General features: G+C 46.0%; 3 protein-coding genes across 4 annotated transcripts in view; 2 read left to right on the top strand and 1 right to left on the bottom strand.

The window, feature by feature from the left end:
• Nucleotides 1-3,486, top strand: part of cdyl (chromodomain protein, Y-like) — a 12,058-nt gene extending 8,572 nt beyond the window's left edge. Inside the window, exons 6-8 of one of the 2 annotated variants that reach the window (XM_078244876.1) lie at nt 398-608; nt 804-947; nt 1,758-3,486. In XM_078244876.1, the coding sequence (XP_078101002.1) occupies nt 398-608; nt 804-947; nt 1,758-1,916 (514 nt within the window). In that variant the 3' untranslated portion in view covers nt 1,917-3,486. The remainder of the gene's footprint in view (nt 1-397; nt 609-803; nt 948-1,757) is intronic. The other variant, XM_078244877.1, reaches the window with a different exon arrangement.
• Nucleotides 3,487-4,685: 1,199 nt separating this feature from the next.
• Nucleotides 4,686-11,111, bottom strand: rpp40 (ribonuclease P/MRP 40 subunit). The gene is made up of 8 exons (XM_078244883.1): nt 10,871-11,111; nt 10,030-10,171; nt 9,796-9,864; nt 7,484-7,579; nt 7,087-7,209; nt 6,802-6,991; nt 5,772-5,906; nt 4,686-5,681 (listed from the first exon to the last, which is right to left on the bottom strand). Exons 1-8 carry the CDS (start codon nt 10,985-10,987, stop codon nt 5,477-5,479), a joined length of 1,077 nt encoding a protein of 358 aa, XP_078101009.1. The 5' UTR covers nt 10,988-11,111; the 3' UTR covers nt 4,686-5,476.
• A 687-nt stretch (nt 11,112-11,798) lies between these two features.
• riok1 (RIO kinase 1 (yeast)) overlaps nt 11,799-20,000 on the top strand; it is a 13,233-nt gene continuing 5,031 nt past the window's right edge. Inside the window, exons 1-11 of the mRNA XM_078244884.1 lie at nt 11,799-12,001; nt 12,338-12,512; nt 12,774-12,861; nt 14,261-14,330; nt 14,417-14,459; nt 15,166-15,258; nt 16,861-16,973; nt 17,464-17,544; nt 18,293-18,379; nt 18,735-18,872; nt 19,141-19,244. Of these exons, the coding sequence (XP_078101010.1) occupies nt 11,949-12,001; nt 12,338-12,512; nt 12,774-12,861; nt 14,261-14,330; nt 14,417-14,459; nt 15,166-15,258; nt 16,861-16,973; nt 17,464-17,544; nt 18,293-18,379; nt 18,735-18,872; nt 19,141-19,244 (1,045 nt within the window). The 5' untranslated portion in view covers nt 11,799-11,948. The remainder of the gene's footprint in view (nt 12,002-12,337; nt 12,513-12,773; nt 12,862-14,260; nt 14,331-14,416; nt 14,460-15,165; nt 15,259-16,860; nt 16,974-17,463; nt 17,545-18,292; nt 18,380-18,734; nt 18,873-19,140; nt 19,245-20,000) is intronic.

Below are 20,000 nucleotides of genomic sequence, written 5' to 3'. Positions count from 1 at the left end.
ATATAGCTGTATATATTCTAGTATATATAGCTGTATAAAGTATATATTCTAGTATATATAGCTGTATATAGTATATATTCTAGTGTATATAGCTGTATAAAGTATATATTCTAGTATATATAGCTGTATATAGTATATATTCTAGTATATATAGCTGTATAAAGTATATATTCTAGTATATATAGCTGTATATAGTATATATTCTAGTATATATAGCTGTATATAGTATATATTCTAGTGTATATAGCTGTATATAGTATATATTCTAGTATATATGGCTGTATATAGTATATATTCTAGTATATATAGCTGTATAAAGTATATATTCTAGTGTATATGGCTGTATATAGTATATATTCTAGTGTAAAGTATAGGTATATGTATATCTGTTCCCCAGGACGTTTGTGAACTCCTTCATCCAGTTCAGGAAGCCGATCGTTGCTGCGGTGAACGGCCCGGCGCTCGGCCTGGGCGCCGCCCTGCTGCCGCTGTGTGACGTGGTGTGGGCCAATGAGAAGGCTTGGTTCCAGACGCCGTACGCATCATACGGCCAGACGCCGGACGCCTGCTCGTCCTTCACCTTCCCCCGCATCATGGGCCTCGCATCGGTCAGTCACACTGACACACCACGTGTACTTATATCTATATATATACATATGTATATACATATATATGTATATATATATATATATATATATATATATATATATATATATATATATATACATATATATATATATATATATATGTACAGTATATAGATATATACTTGACGTGAATGGTGACGTGTGTTTGTGTTTCAGGCCAATGAGCTGCTGCTGAGCGGCAGGAAGTTGACGGCTCAGGAGGCGGGCTCTAAAGGTCTGGTGTCTCAGGTCCTCTGGCCGGGAACCTTCACACAGGAAGTGATGCTGCGAGTCAAAGAGCTGGTGGCAGTCGACTCTCTGGTCAGTACATCACACACACACACACACACACACACACACACAGACACACACAGACACACACAGACACACACAGACACACACACACACACACAGACACACACGACACACACAGACACACGACACACACACACACACACACACACACACACACACACACACACACAGACACACACACACACACACACACACACACACACAGACAGACACACAGACACACACACACAGACAGACACACACACACACACACACACACACACACACACACACACACACACACACACACACACACACACATATACACACACACACAGACACACACACACACACACACACACACACACACACACACACACACACACACACACACAGACAGACACACACACACACACACATACACACACACACACACACACACATATACACACACACACACACACACAGACACACATACACACACACACACACATACACACACACACACACATATACACACACACACACATACACACACACACACACACACACACACACAGACACAGACACACACACACACACACAGACACACACACATATACACACACACACACACACACACACACACACACACACACACACACACACACACACACACACTCCCGAGGAAGGAACACCTGGCTGAAAGTATTAAAAGTATATTATGATGTCATATCAGATTTGGGGTAATTGGGCGTAACGGTCGGCCCCTTCTAGCCACTCACGGTGATGATGACGCTGGTTCCACTTCCTGTTCTCACGGTGATGATGACGCTGGTTCCACTTCCTGTTCTGCAGGTTCTGCGGGAGTCCAAAGCTCTGATGAGGAACACCAGCCGCAGTGCTCTGGAGCAAGCCAACGAGCGCGAGTGTGAATCCCTGAAGAGAGTGTGGGGCTCTTCGCAGGGAACGGACGCTATCCTGCAGTACCTGCAGCGGGGACCCGAGCTCTGCTAGGACCAGGAAACAGGAAACAGGAAACAGGACTCAGCACTTTCTGAGATGGACAGAAAACCTGGAACGTTTCCTCCTTTTGGTGTGAACATTTAAGTTATAATTTCAGCAGTTTCAGGTTTCAGTAAATGCTCTCGTTCTCAAACGCTGAGATCTCTGACAGTCTGACCGGACCCTGAACACACCTTCAGAGGCTTTAAACAGCTCATCAGACTGAGAGGCTAACAGTTTCCCCTTGCCTCCAGTCTTTGTGCTAAGCTAGGCTAACAGTTTCCCCCTGCCTCCAGTCTTTGTGCTAAGCTAGGCTAACAGTTTCCCCCTGCCTCCAGTCTTTGTGCTAAGCTAGGCTAACAGTTTCCCCCTGCCTCCAGTCTTTGTGCTAAGCTAGGCTAACAGTTTCCCCCTGCCTCCAGTCTTTGTACTAAGCTAGGCTAACAGTTTTCCCTTGCCTCCAGTCTTTGTGCTAAGCTAGGCTAACAGTTTCCCCTTGCCTCCAGTCTTTGTGCTAAGCTAGGCTAACAGTTTATATCTGCCTCCAGTCTTTGTGCTAAGCTAGGCTAACAGTTTCCCTTCTGCCTCCAGTCTTTGTGCTAATCTAGGCTAACTTTCCCCCTACTTCTAGTCTTTGTGCTAAGCTAGGCTAACAGTTTCCATCTGCTTCCAGTCTTTGTGCTAAGCTAGGCTAACAGTTTCCCCCTGCCTCCAGTCTTTTTGCTAAGCTAGGCTAACAGTTTGCCCCTGGCTCCAGTCTTTGTGCTAAGCTAGGCTAAGAGTTTACATCTGCCTCCATTCTTTGTGCTAAGCTAGGCTAACGTTGACACTGCGAGAACGAGAGGATTTCTAAAATGTTGGACTGTTCCTTTAAAAGGTGACCTTTGACCTGTCTGATGAATCTCTTCACCGAGGAGTAAACAGGAAGTGGAGGGAGGAGTAAACAGGAAATGAACTACTGACGCTGACCTCCAGCTTCAGGACAAACTGAACACTTTCAGATTCAGAGACTCCACACAGATGCATTGTGGGTAAATGTGAGGAGGATTCTGGGTGTGAAGACACGATGTGAGCATGTGCAGAGCTACAGCTACACCACTGGGACAAAGTGTAACTGGTCGGAGCCCAACAACGCTCACTTTTACTGGCTGAACTCAGCTGACATGGTCCCTGAAAGCACCGCCAGATGGCGGTGCTTTCAGGGACCATGGCAGCTGAGTTCAGCCAGATGGCGGTGCTTTCAGGGACTGAGCTGTACCCAGGGCTTTAAATGAATTTGTTAATGACCAGCTGACAGGGCCAGCCAATCAGATTCTCCGCTGGCCATGTTGGCTCCAAACACAACCTGACTTTGATTTCAGTAATCGTGTTTGTTTGGCGCCGTTCTGTTCCTCTTCTCCGTTTCAGCGTCGCTCGTAATCTCTACGGCACGCTGGGTATGACACAACAGAGGGCTCATGGGAAATGTAGGATTAGTACTACACACGCACACACAGACAGACAGACAGAGACACACACACACACACACAGACAGACAGACAGACAGACAGAGACACACACACACACACACACACACACACACACACACACACACACACACACACACACACACACACACACACACACAGACAGAGACACACACACACACACACACACACAGACACACACACACACAGACAGACACACACACACACACACACACACACACAGACACAGACACACACACACAGACAGACAGACAGACACATTCATTCATCACCAGACAGTTTGTTGCAATGGAACGTTCTGTTGAGTTTCACCTCTTGTTACTTCTATACTCTCTGACTACGGCGTATTTATACACACATACACTATATAGTATACGTGTGTGTATATATATATACAGTATATAGTGTATATGTGTATATATACATATATATATATATAAATATGTGTGTGTGTGTTTTTTATTGCGGCCATCGGTAACTATGTGGTTTGTCCAAGTGGGGTAGCCGTAGCTATGAATTCTGGGTAAATATTGACAGTAAGTGGGCGTGGCTTGTGATTCATGTGATCATGCATCTGAACAGGAAGTTATTAATTATTAAACAGTTTATGTGTAAAATTAAACATCTCATATATTTCAGTATGTTTGAGTTCTTTAATCTGAAACTACACCAAGACACAATCTGCCTGTCTCTCTGTCTGTCTGTCTGTCTGTCTGTCTCTCTGGGTGTCTGTCTGTCTGTCTGCCTCTCCGTCTGTCTCTGTCTGCCTCTCTGGGTGTCTGTCTGTCTGTCGGCCTCTCCGTCTGTCTCTGTCTGTCTGTCGGCCTCTCTGTCTGTCTGTCTGCCTCTCTGTCTGTCTGCCTGTCTGCCTCTCTGTCTGTCTCTCTGTCTGTCTGCCTCCCTCTCTGTCTGTCTGTCTGCCTCTCTGTCTGTCTGTCTGTCTGTCTGCCTCTCTGTCTGTCTCTCTGTCTGTCTGCCTCTGTCTGTCTCTCTGTCTGTCTGTCTCTCTGTCTGTCTGCCTCTCTGTCTGTCTCTCTGCCTGCCTGTCTGTCTGTCTGACCGCCTCTCTGCCTGTCTGCCTCTGTCTGCCTCTCTGCCTCTGTCTGTCTCTCTGTCTGTCTGCCTCTGTCTGTCTGACTGCCTCTCTGTCTGTCTGCCTGCCATAGTATGTCTAAAAAAGTGATATAAAAGTCATAGTATAGACAGAGACACACGGTCAGCATCGCCACGTAGCGTGGAGGAGTACAGGCTGCAGTGCATCATGGGACATGATGGGACCAAGACAGACAGCTGCTGCTTTTAATTCACTTTATTATCAAACATGAAAAGAACTTCTGAAGATGTTTCTATAAAAACTCAATCATATCAACCAGACCAGACATTGAAAGGGACCCCCCCCCCCCCGAGAAGTCCCAAACATAGTCTTCTTTTACACTTTCAACCCTTAGTGACGAGTTGACCTGAGTGTAGCGTCAAAAACCCGTGTGTCTGTCTGTCTGTGTGTGTGTGTCTCTGTGTGTGTGTCTGTGTGTGTGTGTGTGTGTGTGTGTGTGTGTGTGTGTGTGTCTGTCTGTCTGTCTCTGTGTGTGTGTGTGTGTGAGAGAAACAGGCAGTGGACCAAACCACTGTGAGGAAAGGAAGGGGGCGTTTTTGCTCTGTTTGTATTGTTGTACTACTCAATTATTTTAATTATATATTTTAACATTATTTACAATACACAGCGTGTATCAAGGAGGACAGGTGTATGATGGAGGACAGGTGTATCATGGAGGACAGGTGTATCAGGGAGGACAGGTGTATCAAGGAGGACAGGTGTATCAAGGAGGACAGGTGTATGATGGAGTAGTGTATCAAGGAGGACAGGTGTATCGATGGAGGACAGGTGTATGATGGAGGACAGGTGTATCAAGGAGGACAGGTGTATGATGGAGGACAGGTGTATCAAGGAGGACAGGTGTATCAAGGAGGACAGGTGTATGATGGAGGACAGGTGTATCAAGGAGGACAGGTGTATGATGGAGGACAGGTGTATCAAGGAGGACAGGTGTATGATGGAGGACAGGTGTATGATGGAGGACAGGTGTATCAGGGAGGACAGGTGTCGTGCGCCCCTGCCGCCAGGTGCAGCAGGTAGCTCTGATCGGGGAACATCATCAGACTGAGGAAGTTGTCTCCTCCTCTCAGGACGCCGTGCTCCTCGCCGCCCCATGATACGGGGCTGTCCACAAAACCGTGAAGCGTCACAGACGCCCAGGACGCCGACCCGGGCGGAGAGACAGACAGGTACACCCTGGGGACAGAGAGACAGACAGGTAAACACTGGGGACAGACAGACAGGTACACCCTGGGGACAGTGTGTGTGTGTGTGTGTGTGTGTTACCTGATCTCCTGGATGAGTTTCTGGACGTCTTGATGACTCAGCAGTCCACAGACAGAGACCCTCAGAGCATGACTCAGCTTCTTGTTGGGCTCGGGACAGACCAGCGAGGACAGGAAGCTGCTGGACGAGTTCTCACTGAAACCACAGAAGAAGAGTCACCACGGGCTCACCACGGGCTCACCACGAGTTCACCACGGGTTCACCACGGGCTCACCACGGGTTCACCACGAGCTCACCACGAGTTCACCACGGGTTCACCACGGGCTCACCACGGGCTCACCACGGGCTCACCACGGGCTCACCACGAGCTCACCACGGGTTCACCACGGGCTCACCACGAGCTCACCACGGGTTCACCACGGGCTCACCACGAGTTCACCACGGGTTCACCACGGGCTCACCACGAGCTCACCACGAGTTCACCACGAGTTCACCACGGGCTCACCACGGGCTCACCACGAGCTCACCACGAGTTCACCACGGGTTCACCACGGGCTCACCACGAGTTCACCACGGGCTCACCACGGGCTCACCACGAGCTCACCACGAGTTCACCACGGGTTCACCACGGGCACGGGCTCACCACGAGTTCACCACGGGTTCACCACGGGCTCACCACGGGCTCACCACGGGCTCACCACGAGTTCACCACGGGTTCACCACGGGCTCACCACGGGTTCACCACGGGCTCACCACGGGCTCACCACGGGCTCACCACGAGCTCACCACGGGTTCACCACGAGTTCACCACGGGACGTTACATCACTTCTACGGGACAGAAAACAGAAATCACGTCAGAAAAATGCCAAAAATGTCCGAAAAGCGACTAAAACGTAGAATATAAAGAAGTATACGTGTGGGGGGAGATGTTGCTTTCCTGAAGCTCCAAGCTCGTTCGGTTCTACTCTAGAGCTGTTTTTTGTCGGGGTTTTTTGCTGGTTTTGTAGTTTTTTGCCAGTTATGTAGTTTACCGGTTTTGTAGTTTTATTACCTACCTGTCAGACGAATATTGGAAACCTAATCCACTCACCAGCTGACGGCGGCATGCACGGCTCCCAGCCACTCTAGCAGGCGGTGGGGGTCAGAGGTCAGGGGGGCGGAGGGGTCAGAGGTCAGGGGGGCGGGGCAGAGCAGGTCCGTCAGGCTGCACCTGCTAACCTCAGGTCTGTGCTCCGACCAATCGTAGCGAGACAGCAGCGCCTGCACCGAGGCTCCGCCCCCTACAGGACACACAGACACACACAATATATATATTTAAGTAGTTAGTAATGTCTGTTATTGAACTTCTAACTATTTTGGCACTTGGTGGTCTCACCTGCAGGAAGTGACATCAGGAAGTCGGTCTTGAGAGGAAGTCGTGATGTCAGACCAGTGACGAGTCGCTGGTAGCCCCGCCCCCCTGGAGCCATGCTGCTGTCAGTCAAATCTACACACACCACTAAAATATATACACATACCATTAAAATATATATACACAACAGCATGTTATTATATTACAGTTACATATATATCATATGATATACATATATATCATATTATATACATATATATATCATATGATATACATATACATATCATATGATATACATATACATATCATATGATATACATATACATATCATATGATATACATATATATCATATTATATACATATATATATATATATATATCATATTTATCATATTCTATTTGATTGTGATGATGTTCAGACCAAATCGGCTCTTTGTTCGGTGGTTAAATCTCGACGGTTTCCCTTCAACTCCCAACAACTCAAAGGAGTCTTTATCCAGAGAGAGAGACAGGCGGCCTGCAGACAGGCAGGGAAGACATACAGGGAGACAGACAGACAGACAGGGAGTCAGACAGGCAGGCAGACATACAGGGAGACAGACAGACAGGGAGACAGGCAGACAGGGAGTCAGACAGGCAGGCAGACAGACATACAGACAGACAGACAGGGAGACATACAGGGAGACAGACAGGCAGGAAGACAGACAGACAGACAGGCAGGGAGACAGACAGGCAGAGGGACAGGCAGGGAGACAGACAGGGAGAGAGACAGATTAGTTAAATGTACATATTTAAACAATGTTTCACAGATCTTTACTTTTTGTTTGATGACCCACTTTTCTGTTCCGTTAGCGTCTGGAGAGAGTTTACCGTTTACCGTTAGCGTCTGGAGAGAGTTTACCGTTAGCGTCTGGAGAGCGTTTACCGTTAGCGTCTGGAGAGTTTACCGTTAGCGTCTGGAGAGAGTTTACCGTTAGCGTCTGGTACCGTTAGCGTCTGGAGAGAGTTTACCGTTAGCGTCTGGAGAGAGTTTACCGTTAGCGTCTGGAGAGCGTTTACCGTTAGCGTCTGGAGAGAGTTTACCGTTAGCGTCTGGAGAGCGTTTACCGTTAGCGTCTGGAGAGAGTTTACCGTTAGCGTCTGGAGAGAGTTTACCGTTAGCGTCTGGAGAGAGTTTACCGTTAGCGTCTGGGGAGCGTTTACCGTTAGCGTCTGGAGAGAGTTTACCGTTAGCGTCTGGAGAGCGTTTACCGTTAGCGTCTGGTACCGTTAGCGTCTGGTACCGTTAGCGTCTGGTACCGTTAGCGTCTGGAGAGAGTTTACCGTTAGCGTCTGGTACCGTTAGCGTCTGGAGAGTTTTTACGTTAGCCTGAGAGTTTACCGTTAGCGTCTGGAGAGCGTTTACCGTTAGCGTCTGGAGAGCGTTTACCGTTAGCGTCTGGAGAGAGTTTACCGTTAGCGTCTGGAGAGAGTTTACCGTTAGCGTCTGGAGAGCGTTTACCGTTAGCGTCTGGAGAGCGTTTACCGTTAGCGTCTGGAGAAAGTTTACCGTTAGCGCCTGGAGCGCTACGTTAGCGCCTGGTACGTTAGCATCTGCAGAGCGTTTACCGTTAGCGTCTGGAGTGTTTACCGTTAGCGCCTGGAGAGTACGTTAGCTGCCTGGAGAGTTTACCGTTAGCGCCTGGAGAGTTTACCGTTAGCGTCTGGAGAGTTTACCGTAGCGCTGGAGAGTTTACCGTTAGCGTCTGGAGAGTTTTCGTTACGTCTGGTACCGTTAGCGTCTGGAGAGTTTACCGTTAGCGTCTGGAGAGCATTTACCGTTAGCGTCTGGAGAGCGTTTACCGTTAGCGTCTGGAGAGAGTTTACCGTTAGCGTCTGGAAAGCGTTTACCGTTAGCGTCTGCGACTGAGCGTTTACCGTTAGCGTCTGGTACCGTTAGCGTCTGGAGAGAGTATACCGTTAGCGTCTGGAGAGCGTTTACCGTTAGCGTCTGGGGAGCGTTTACCGTTAGCGTCTGGAGAGAGTTTACCGTTAGCGTCTGGAGAGTGTTTACCGTTAGCGTCTGAGAGTTTACGTTAGCGTCTGGAGAGAGTTTACCGTTAGCGTCTGGAGAGAGTTTACCGTTAGCGTCTGGAGAGCGTTTACCGTTAGCGTCTGGGGAGCGTTTACCGTTAGCGTCTGGAGAGCGTTTACCGTTAGCTGACCGTTAGCGTCTGGAGAGCGTCTACCGTTAGCGTCTGGTACCGTAGCATCTGAGGGCGTTACCGTTAGCGCCTGGAGCGCTTTACCGTTAGCGTCTGGAAAGTGTTTACCGTTAGCGTCTGGCACGTAGCGCCTGGAGAGAGTTTACCGTTAGCGTCTGGAGAGTTTACGTTAGCGTTACGTTAGCGTCTGGAGAGCTACGTTAGCGTCTGGTACCGTTAGCATCTGGAGCGTCACGTTAGCGTCTGGAGAGCGTTACCGTTAGCGTCTGGAGAGCGTTTACCGTTAGCGTCTGGTACCGTTAGCGTCTGGAGAGCGTTTACTGTTAGCGTCTGGAGAGCGTTTACCGTTAGCGTCTGGTACCGTTAGCGTCTGGAGAGAGTTTACCGTTAGCGTCTGGAGAGCGTTTACCGTTAGCGTCTGGAGAGCGTTTACCGTTAGCGTCTGGAGAGCGTTTACCGTTAGCGTCTGGAGAGCGTTTACCGTTAGCATCTGGAGAGAGTTTACCGTTAGCGTCTGGAGAGCATTTACCGTTTGGCATCAGAGCGACGCAGTTATCTTCATCTAGCCGGGTCCTGTAGGACAGACCAGAGACTCCACCTGCAGACACACAACATTACACAGAAATATACACAAATACTATACAATATACAGAATATATATATTCTAATGTATAAACAGTTTGTGTGTGTGTGTCTGTGTGTCTGTCTGTGTGTGTCTGTGTGTCTGTCTGTGTGTGTGTGTGTGTGTGTTTGTGTGTGTTACCTTGGCGTACTGTCTCCAGGAAGTGTGTGTCAAGCAGCTCGTAGAGCGGCAGCTTCCTGATCAGGTAGAAGGAGCTGAAGGTGTTGAGGGCGGAGTCCAGGTGAGAGGGGGCGGAGCTACACTCAGGCAGCAGCACACACACCTGCAGACAGGACGCAGCACGGTTAACTAGATGTACTTCATATTTCTGACATGTTCTCTCACTGAAACATATACAAAAACAGCTGACTGGCTCCATTAGTCTGCAGACAGGACGCAGTAATCTACTGTGGTGTAATGTAACTAAGTACATTTACTCCAGTACTGTACTTCAGTCCAAATGTTGAGGTACTTGTACTTTACTTGAGTCTTTTCTTTTCATGCCACTTTCTACTTCGCTACATTATTCAGATTTTAGTTACTTTTTGCACACAAAACACACACACACACACACACAGACAGACACAGACACAGACACAGACAGAGACACACACACACACACACACACACACACACACACACACACACACAGACACACACACACACACACACACACACACACACACACACACACACACACACACACACACACACAGAGACACACACACACAGACAGACAGACAGACACACACACACACACAGAGACACACACAGACAGACAGACAGACAGACAGACAGACTTTATAAAATCTGATGTTGTATTATCATTTACACTGCAGGAATTGTAGTACTTATACAGTGTTGTATTGGTACTTTTACTGCAGTAACGTTTTCACTGCAGGACTGTTATTGTAACATTTGAGTATTTTTACAGTGAGGTATTAGTACTTGTACTGCAGTAATCTGAATACCAACTCGTTACCTTGTAGTTGAAGTGCAGCTGGTCCAGCTGAGAGCTGATCCGGTTCTTCTGGTCCAGGAAACTGGACCGTTCCGAGACCAGCAGGTTCCGGGGAGTCCGCTCCAGATCCGCGGACATCTTTCACACTTTGACGCTCCTTTACTGCAACCAGAGACGGCTTCGAACACACAAACACGCCGCTGTAGCCGCGGAGGAGCTAACACGCTAACACGCGACAGCACACTTCCTGTCTCAGGTTTTCAACATAAAAGCTTCGAGGGGAACATTTTTTATTTTCATTTAAAATAATTCATATACAAAAGATATGGGTCAAAATTCTTCAAAATATTATAAAAGATCCGGTGCATACAGGAAGTAATATAAACGTTTAAAACCAAATAAAGAAAAGGGGAATAATAAAGCTTTATTCTTAAATAAAATGAGTTTCACAACATTACTTTCTCTAAATATGAACTTCTTCTTTTGACGTATTTTCATGTATTTATTTATTTTATCAAGAAAAATAAAAGCTTTATTATTTTCAGTACAAAGGTTTTCAAAATAAAAGCTTCAAGGTGAAATATAAACATTAAAAGTTGAAGGAAGTTTTTAAAATGTATATTTAGTGAATTATTAATATATTTGCTCTTTATGAAACTGTTGTTGTTGTTGTTTTGGACGAATTAAAGCTGTATTAATTTCCAGTGTTGGCTTCATTTTTAATTTAAATAAAGATAATAACTGAATGGATGAACTCTTGGATTTTAATGTTTAACCTTTAAGGGATGAAATCCTTCAACTCTATTCCAGAATGTAAACCTTAAAATAACTTCAATTAGCAGTAAATACACTTTGTTTTATTGTGAAAGTGTTTTATTTTGAAAGGACGGCCGCGCTGAGCAGCAGTTCGCTAAACAAACGTCGTCCTCTCTCTCGCCGTAGTGACGCGTTCAGTGACCCGGAAGTGAAGACTGCACGCTGCCGTGTGAGGAGGCGAGGATCTGCTTGGATCGGTTTAGCTCGGTTTGGCTCGGTTCGGACCGGGTTTAGTTCTGTGTTTTTGGGGTTTAGTGTCGGGTCTCTGTCGGTGTGTGACGTCATGTCGGTGGTGGGCTGTGTACCTGGACAGTTTGATGACGTAGAGGAGGACAGGTGAGACCCGTTGTTGTTGTTGTTTACTACCTGTCCTGTTTACTCTGGAGTACTCTAAGGGGTCTTATAGAAGTACTCTGGAGTACTCTGAGGAGTATTACAGCTAGCTAGGTTACTTCTGGAGTTTCTGACGCTGTCTCGGATTTCTCTGTCGTTTGATTTTCAACATTTCTGACCCTTATTATCTTAATATATTATTATTATTATTATTATAGACAGACAGAGAGAGAGACAGACAGACAGACAGACAGACAGACAGACCGTTACAACCCTACATTTAACTGGAGAATGTTATTTTAACCCAGGAATACGTAGTGATGATGTTTCTCTCTGCAGCGTCCAATCAGAGAGTCAGATCTGTGATGATGTCACTCTGCAGCCGTCGTCAGACCAACAGGAAGAGGAAGAGGAGGAGTATTATGATGAAGATGATGATGAAGATGATGATGAGGAGTGGGCATGGCGTTCAGCTGGAGATCTGACCAAACGCTACAACGCTCTGAGCTGTCAGGTGACTCAGCGAGCCCTCTGATTGGCTATCAGAGAATCAATCAATGTTTATATAGTGTCTGGAGGCTAACTCATCAGCTGACTGGTTCTGATTGATCAGCTGACTGGTTCTGATTGATCAGCTGACTGGTTGTGTCTGATCAGCTGACTGGTTCTGATTGATCAGCTGACTGGTTGTGTCTGATCAGCTGACTGGTTCTGATTGATCAGCTGACTGGTTCTGATTGATCAGCTGACTGGTTCTGATTGGTTTTGTTTTCAGTCCAACAGACAGAATCCGTCCAATAAGATGCTGCCGTCGGCTCCATCGGACAAATCTCTGAGGAAGTATGAACACAAGATCAACCTGGGTAACACACACAGACACAGACACAGACACACACACACACACACACACACACACACACACAGAGACACACACACACGAAACACACACACACACACACGCTTTTACACAGACAGATACACGAACAGACAGACACATATACGCATGCAGCACACAAACACTAGAAATTTGACGGAATCAGTATAAATCACATCCCGATCACGTGACTTGCCCAAAAAATCCTGTACTGCAAAATCCTGAAAGACTTCGAGATCCTCTGTGTGTGTGTGTGTGTGTGTGAGTAATGTGTGTGTGAATGTAGTGTGTAATGTGTAATATCTAATGCCATATATTAGTATATGTGTGTGTGTATATAATGTGTGTATTCTCTCATATGTGTGTATATATGTGTGTGTGTGTGTGTGTGTATCAAGTAATGTGTGTATGTGTATGATATTGTGTATATCTTGTATATGTGTTGCTTGTTTAACTATGATGCGTGGGGTCAAGCAGGAGTCCAGTATGCTTGTGTGTTATTAAACCCGTTATTACACCCGTTATTACACCAGTTATGACAACAGTTATGATACCAGTTATGATACCAGTTATGATACCAGTTATGACACCAATTATTACACCAGTTATTATACCAGTTATTACACCAGTTATTACACCAGTTATTATACCAGTTATTACACCCGTTATTACACCCGTTATTACACCAGTTATTATACCAGTTATTACACCAGTTATTACACCAGTTATGACACCAGTTATGACACCAGTTATTACACAAGTTATTATACCAGTTATTACACCAGTTATGACACCAGTTATGACACCAGTTATTACACCACTTATTACACCAGTTATTACACCAGTTATGACAACAGTTATGATACCAGTTATGATACCAGTTATGACACCAGTTATGACACCAGTTATTACACCAGTTATTATACCACTTATTATACCACTTATTACACCAGTTATGACAACAGTTATTACACCAGTTATTACACCAGTTATGACACCAGTTATGATACCAGTTATGACACCAATTATTACACCAGTTATTATACCAGTTATTACACCAGTTATTACAGTTATTATACCAGTTATTACACCAGTTATTATACCAGTTATGACACCAGTTATGACACCAGTTATTATACCAGTTATGACACCAATTATTACACCAGTTATTATACCAGTTATTACACCAGTTATGACACCAGTTATTACACCAGTTATTACACCAGTTATTTTACCAGTTATGACACCAGTTATTATACCAGTTATTACACCAGTTATGACACCAGTTATGACACCAGTTATGACACCAGTTATTATACCAGTTATTACACCAGTTATTTTACCAGTTATTACACCAGTTATTGACGGAGTAAGTGCTTCTGTTCCAGATAAGCTGAATTACGCCGATTCGGTGATCAACAAAGTGAAGTCGATGCAGAAACAGAAAGACGCCGACACGTACGTGTGACCTCGCCTCAATGTTGACGCTGTGACATCACCGGGTTGTCCCTGACTAACTGACTGTGATTGGCTGTTCCCTGCAGGTTCAGAGTGAAGGACAAGTCGGACCGCGCCACAGTTGAACAGGTGAGACGCTTTTATTTAGAAAAGGCCTGACAGGAAGTGGCCAGCAGGATGGATAGTATGAACACAACCGGTCGAGTGGAGCCCTAGCTGAGGCAACGTTAGCTTGGCCAAGTTCAGACAGAACGCCACAGAAGCAACGTAACGTTTCTGCTGTGGACACCATGTTTAGCTAGCCTGGTCCTACCAGACTGGTACACTAGCCTGGTCCTACCAGACTCTGGTACACTAGCCTGGTCCTACCAGACTGGTACACTAGCCTGGTCCTACCAGACTCTGGTCCATTAGCCTGGTCCTACCAGACTGGTACACTAGCCTGGTCCTACCAGACTCTGGTACACTAGCCTGGTCCTACCAGACTCTGGTCCACTAGCCTGGTCCTACCAGACTCTGGTCCATTAGCCTGGTCCTACCAGACTGGTACACTAGCCTGGTCCTACCAGACTCTGGTCCATTAGCCTGGTCCTACCAGACTCTGGTCCATTAGCCTGGTCCTACCAGACTGGTACAATCAGCTGATTGTTGTTGATGAGCAGCTGATTGTTGTTAATGTCTGCTGATTCTTGTTGATCAGCTGATTCTTGTTGATCAGCTGATTGTTGTTGTTGACATCAGCTGACTGTTGTTGTTGACATCAGCTGATTGTTGTTGACGTCAGCTGACTGTTGTTGTTGACATCAGCTGACTGTTGATGTTGTTCCTGCTGCAGGTTTTAGATCCCCGGACCAGAATGATTCTCTTCAAGATGTTGAGTCGAGGAATCATCTGTGAAATCAACGGCTGCATCAGCACTGGCAAGGAGGTCAGAATCACTCATTCATATTCACTCATTCATATTCACTCATTCATATTCACTCATTCATATTCACTCATTCATATTCACTCATTCATAGTCATTCATTCAGTCACTCCTTCATAGTCACTCATTCATAGTCACTCATTCATAGTCACTCCTTCATAGTCACTCATTCATAGTCATTCATTCATAGTCATTCATAGTCACTCCTTCATAGTCACTCCTTCATAGTCACTCATTCATAGTCATTCATTCATAGTCATTCATAGTCATTCCTTCATAGTCATTCATAGTCACTCCTTCATAGTCACTCCTTCATAGTCACTCATTCATAGTCACTCCTTCATAGTCACTCATTCATGGTCACTCATTCATAGTCATTCATTCATAGTCATTCATAGTCACTCATTCATAGTCACTCATTCATGGTCACTCATTCATAGTCACTCATTCATAGTCATTCATTCATAGTCATTCATTCATAGTCACTCATTCATAGTCACTCATTCATTCTTACTCATTCATAGTCATTCATTCATAGTCATTCATTCATAGTCACTCATTCATAGTCATTCATTCATAGTCATTCATTCATAGTCACTCCTTCATAGTCACTCCTTCATAGTCATTCATTCATAGTCACTCATTCATAGTCACTCATTCATAGTCACTCATTCATAGTCACTCATTCATAGTCATTCATAGTCACTCATTCATAGTCACTCATTCATAGTCATTCATAGTCACTCATTCATGTTCACTCATAAATGTTCACTCATTCATGTTCACTCATTCACATCAATCACTCAACTGTCTAGATGACAGTCAGTGTCGATTGAACATGATGACAGATGACGTGATTGCAGATGAGCGATGTGATGACAGATGAACGCGTGATGCAGATGAACGCGTGATGACAGATGAACGCGTGATGACAGATGAACGCGTGATTGCAGATAACGTGTGATGACAGATGAACGCGTGATGACAGATGAACGCGTGATGACAGATGAACGCGTGATGACAGATGAATGTGATGACAGATGAACGTGTGATGCAGATGAACGTGTGATGACAGATGAACGTGTGATGACAGATGAACGCGTGATGACAGATGAACGCGTGATTACAGATGAACGTGTGATGACAGATGAACGCGTGATGACAGATGAATGACAGATGAACGCGTGATTGCAGATGAACGCGTGATGACAGATGAACGCGTGATGACAGATGAACGCGTGATTGCAGATGAACGCGTGATGACAGATGAACGCGTGATGACAGATGAACGCGTGATTACAGATGAACGCGTGATGACAGATGAATGACAGATGAACGCGTGATGACAGATGAACGCGTGATGACAGATGAACGCGTGATGACAGATGAACGCGTGATGACAGATGAACGCGTGATGACAGATGAACGCGTGATGACAGATGAACGCGTGATGACAGATGAACGCGTGATTGACAGATGAACGCGTGATTGCAGATGAACGTGATTATAGATGAACGCGTGATGACAGATGAACGCGTGATGACAGATGAACGCGTGATTGCAGATGAACGCGTGATGGCAGATGAACGTGTGATTGTGTTTCAGGCGAACGTGTACCACGCCGGGACGGCGGCCGGAGACAGCCGAGCCATCAAGATCTACAAGACGTCCATCCTGCTGTTCAAAGACAGAGACAAATACGTTAGTGGAGAGTTCAGGTAACACACACACACACACACACACACACACACACACACAGATATACACACACACACACACACACACACACACACACACACACACACACACACACACACACACACACACACACACACACACACACACACACACACACACACACACACACACACACACACACACACACACACACACACACACACACACACACACACACACACACACACACACACACACACACACACACAGTTACACAGTTACACACACACACACACACACAGTTACACACACAGACACACACACACACACACACATGTTGTCAATGGTTCCGTAATAACAGTAGATATGACGGGTCGTTATGAATCTGGATGGACGGCCGCGGGAGAAATAGTTTCTATAATGTGTTGAGGAAATGTTCAGGAAGAGTCTGTTTACCCAACATCAGACTCCTAATCAATAATCTAATATAATCAATAATCAATAACCCTATCAGCTGCTGTTGTGTTTCAGGTTCCGTCACGGTTACTGTAAAGGAAACCCCCGGAAGATGGTGAGGACCTGGGCCGAGAAGGAGATGAGGAACCTCATCAGGTCAGAACCAGCACAGCGCCATCTGCTAGCATGGTTTAGAGTCTTAGCATTTGTTAGCATGTATTAGCATATGTTATCCTGTATTAACATGTGTTACCCTGTATGTATGAGTAGATCATAGTAGTAGCCAGTAGAAGCCATTACTAGCCATTACTAGCCAGTACTAGCCAGTAGAAGCCAGTAGAAGCCAGTAGAAGCCAGTACTAGCCAGTAGAAGCCAGTAGTAGCCAGTACTAACCAGTACTAGCCAGTAGAAGCCAGTAGAAGCCAGTATTAGCCAGTACTAGCCAGTACTAGCCAGTACTAGCCAGTAGTAGCCATTAGAAGCCAGTACTAGCCAGTACTAGCCAGTAGAAGCCAGTATAAACCAGTAGTAGCCAGTAGTAGCCAGTAGTAGCCAGTAGTAGCCAGTAGTAGCCAGTAGAAGCCAGTAGTAGCCAGTAGTAGCCAGTAGTAGCCAGTAGAAGCCAGTATAAACCAGTAGTAGCCAGTAGAAGCCAGTAGAAGCCAGTAGAAGCCAGTAGAAGCCAGTAGTAGCCAGTAGAAGCCAGTAGTAGCCAGTAGAAGCCAGTATAAACCAGTAGTAGCCAGTATAAACCAGTAGAAGCCAGTAGAAGCCAGTAGTAGCCAGTAGAAGCCAGTATAAACCAGTAGTAGCCAGTAGAAGCCAGTATAAACCAGTATAAACCAGTAGTAGCCAGTATAAACCAGTAGTAGCCAGTAGAAGCTGACTCTGTGTGTGTTTCAGGCTGCAGACGGCAGGGATCCCGAGTCCAGAACCTCTGCTGCTCCGGAGTCACGTTCTGCTGATGAGCTTCATCGGAAAAGACAACATGTAAGAACCAATCACAGCCGTTTACAGACTAGAGAGGCTAAGTCCCGCCCCTTCCTGTGTCCACCGTGGGAATTTATTTTATTAAACATGTGTCCTGTAGTGAACAGGGAGAGACAGATTACAGGCAGACTGTTGGACCCCCCCGTGGTACAGTGTTAGTCAGACTGTTGGACTGTTACCCTACCCGGTACTGATGGTTTAGGGTTTGTGTACCCGACCCGGTACTGATGGTTTAGGGTTTGTGTACCCTACCCTGTACTGATGGTTTAGGGTTTGTGTACCCGACCCGGTACTGATGGTTTAGTGTTTGTGTACCCGACCCGGTACTGATGCCCGTTGTGTGTGGTTCTGTCAGGCCAGCGCCGCTGCTGAAGAACGCCTCGCTGTCGGAGTCCAAGGCCCGCGAGCTCTACCTGCAGGTTCTACAGAACATGAGGAGGATGTTCCAGGACGCTCGGCTGGTCCACGCAGACCTCAGCGAGTTCAACATGCTGTAAGACACACACACACACACACACACAGAGACACACACAGAGACACACACACACACACACACAGACACACACACACACACACACAGAGACACACACACACAGAGACACACACAGAGACACACACACACACACACAGAGACACACACAGAGACACACACACACAGAGACACACACACACAGAGACACACACACACACAGATACACACACACATACACACAAACACACACACAAGCCCTTCAGAATAAAAGTCCCTGACCTTTTTGTAGATATCACAACGGAGACGCTTACATCATCGACGTGTCTCAGTCGGTGGAGCACGACCATCCGCACGCTCTCGAGTTCCTCAGGAAGGACTGCAGCAACGTCAACGGTGAGACACCCACATACTACACCTGGAGCCTGTTTTACCTGTTAGCATGTCTCTGTGTCTTCAGTTACTGATGGAACAACAATCTCTGAAACTGGTCCAGTGTCAAACAAGAAACAAGCTGTAATCTAAACCTATAATCAGTACTTCCTCCATCACCAAAACCCACCAGACTCCATGTAAATAATCAGTGATTTTATCCTCATAAAACACACTTCATTCAAAGTGGATAGAAACTAAATCAAACTACCAAAAGCCGTCTTGGTTCATCTTTCCACTGTTCCAACAATCACCACTCTGGTTTGGTTGAAATAAACCCTTAATTCACCCATTTACATGTGGAGATATGCTGGCTCTATACATGCTAAAAGTCCTGATTATTTACATGGAGTCTGGTGGAGATATGCTGGCTCTATACACGCTAAAAGTCCTGATTATTTACATGGAGTCTGGTGGAGATATGCTGGCTCTATACACGCTAAAGTCCTGATTATTTACATGGAGTCTGGTGGAAATATACTGGCTCTATACACGCTAAAAGTCCTGATTATTTACATGGAGTCTGGTGGAGATATGCTGGCTCTATACACGCTAAAAGTCCTGATTATTTACATGGAGTCTGGTGGAGATATGCTGGCTCTATACATGCTAAAAGTCCTGATTATTTACATGGAGTCTGGTGGAAATATACTGGCTCTATACACAGAACAGCAACAACAGAACTTTTAGTGACTCTAACTGCTGCTGAACATTAGTCCT

Source organism: Sander vitreus, unplaced genomic scaffold (assembly GCF_031162955.1).
Source record: "Sander vitreus isolate 19-12246 unplaced genomic scaffold, sanVit1 ctg322_0, whole genome shotgun sequence".
NCBI lineage: Eukaryota > Metazoa > Chordata > Actinopteri > Perciformes > Percidae > Sander > Sander vitreus.
Note: the sequence above shows the minus strand (reverse complement) of the source record. Positions and strands in the feature narration are given on the sequence as shown.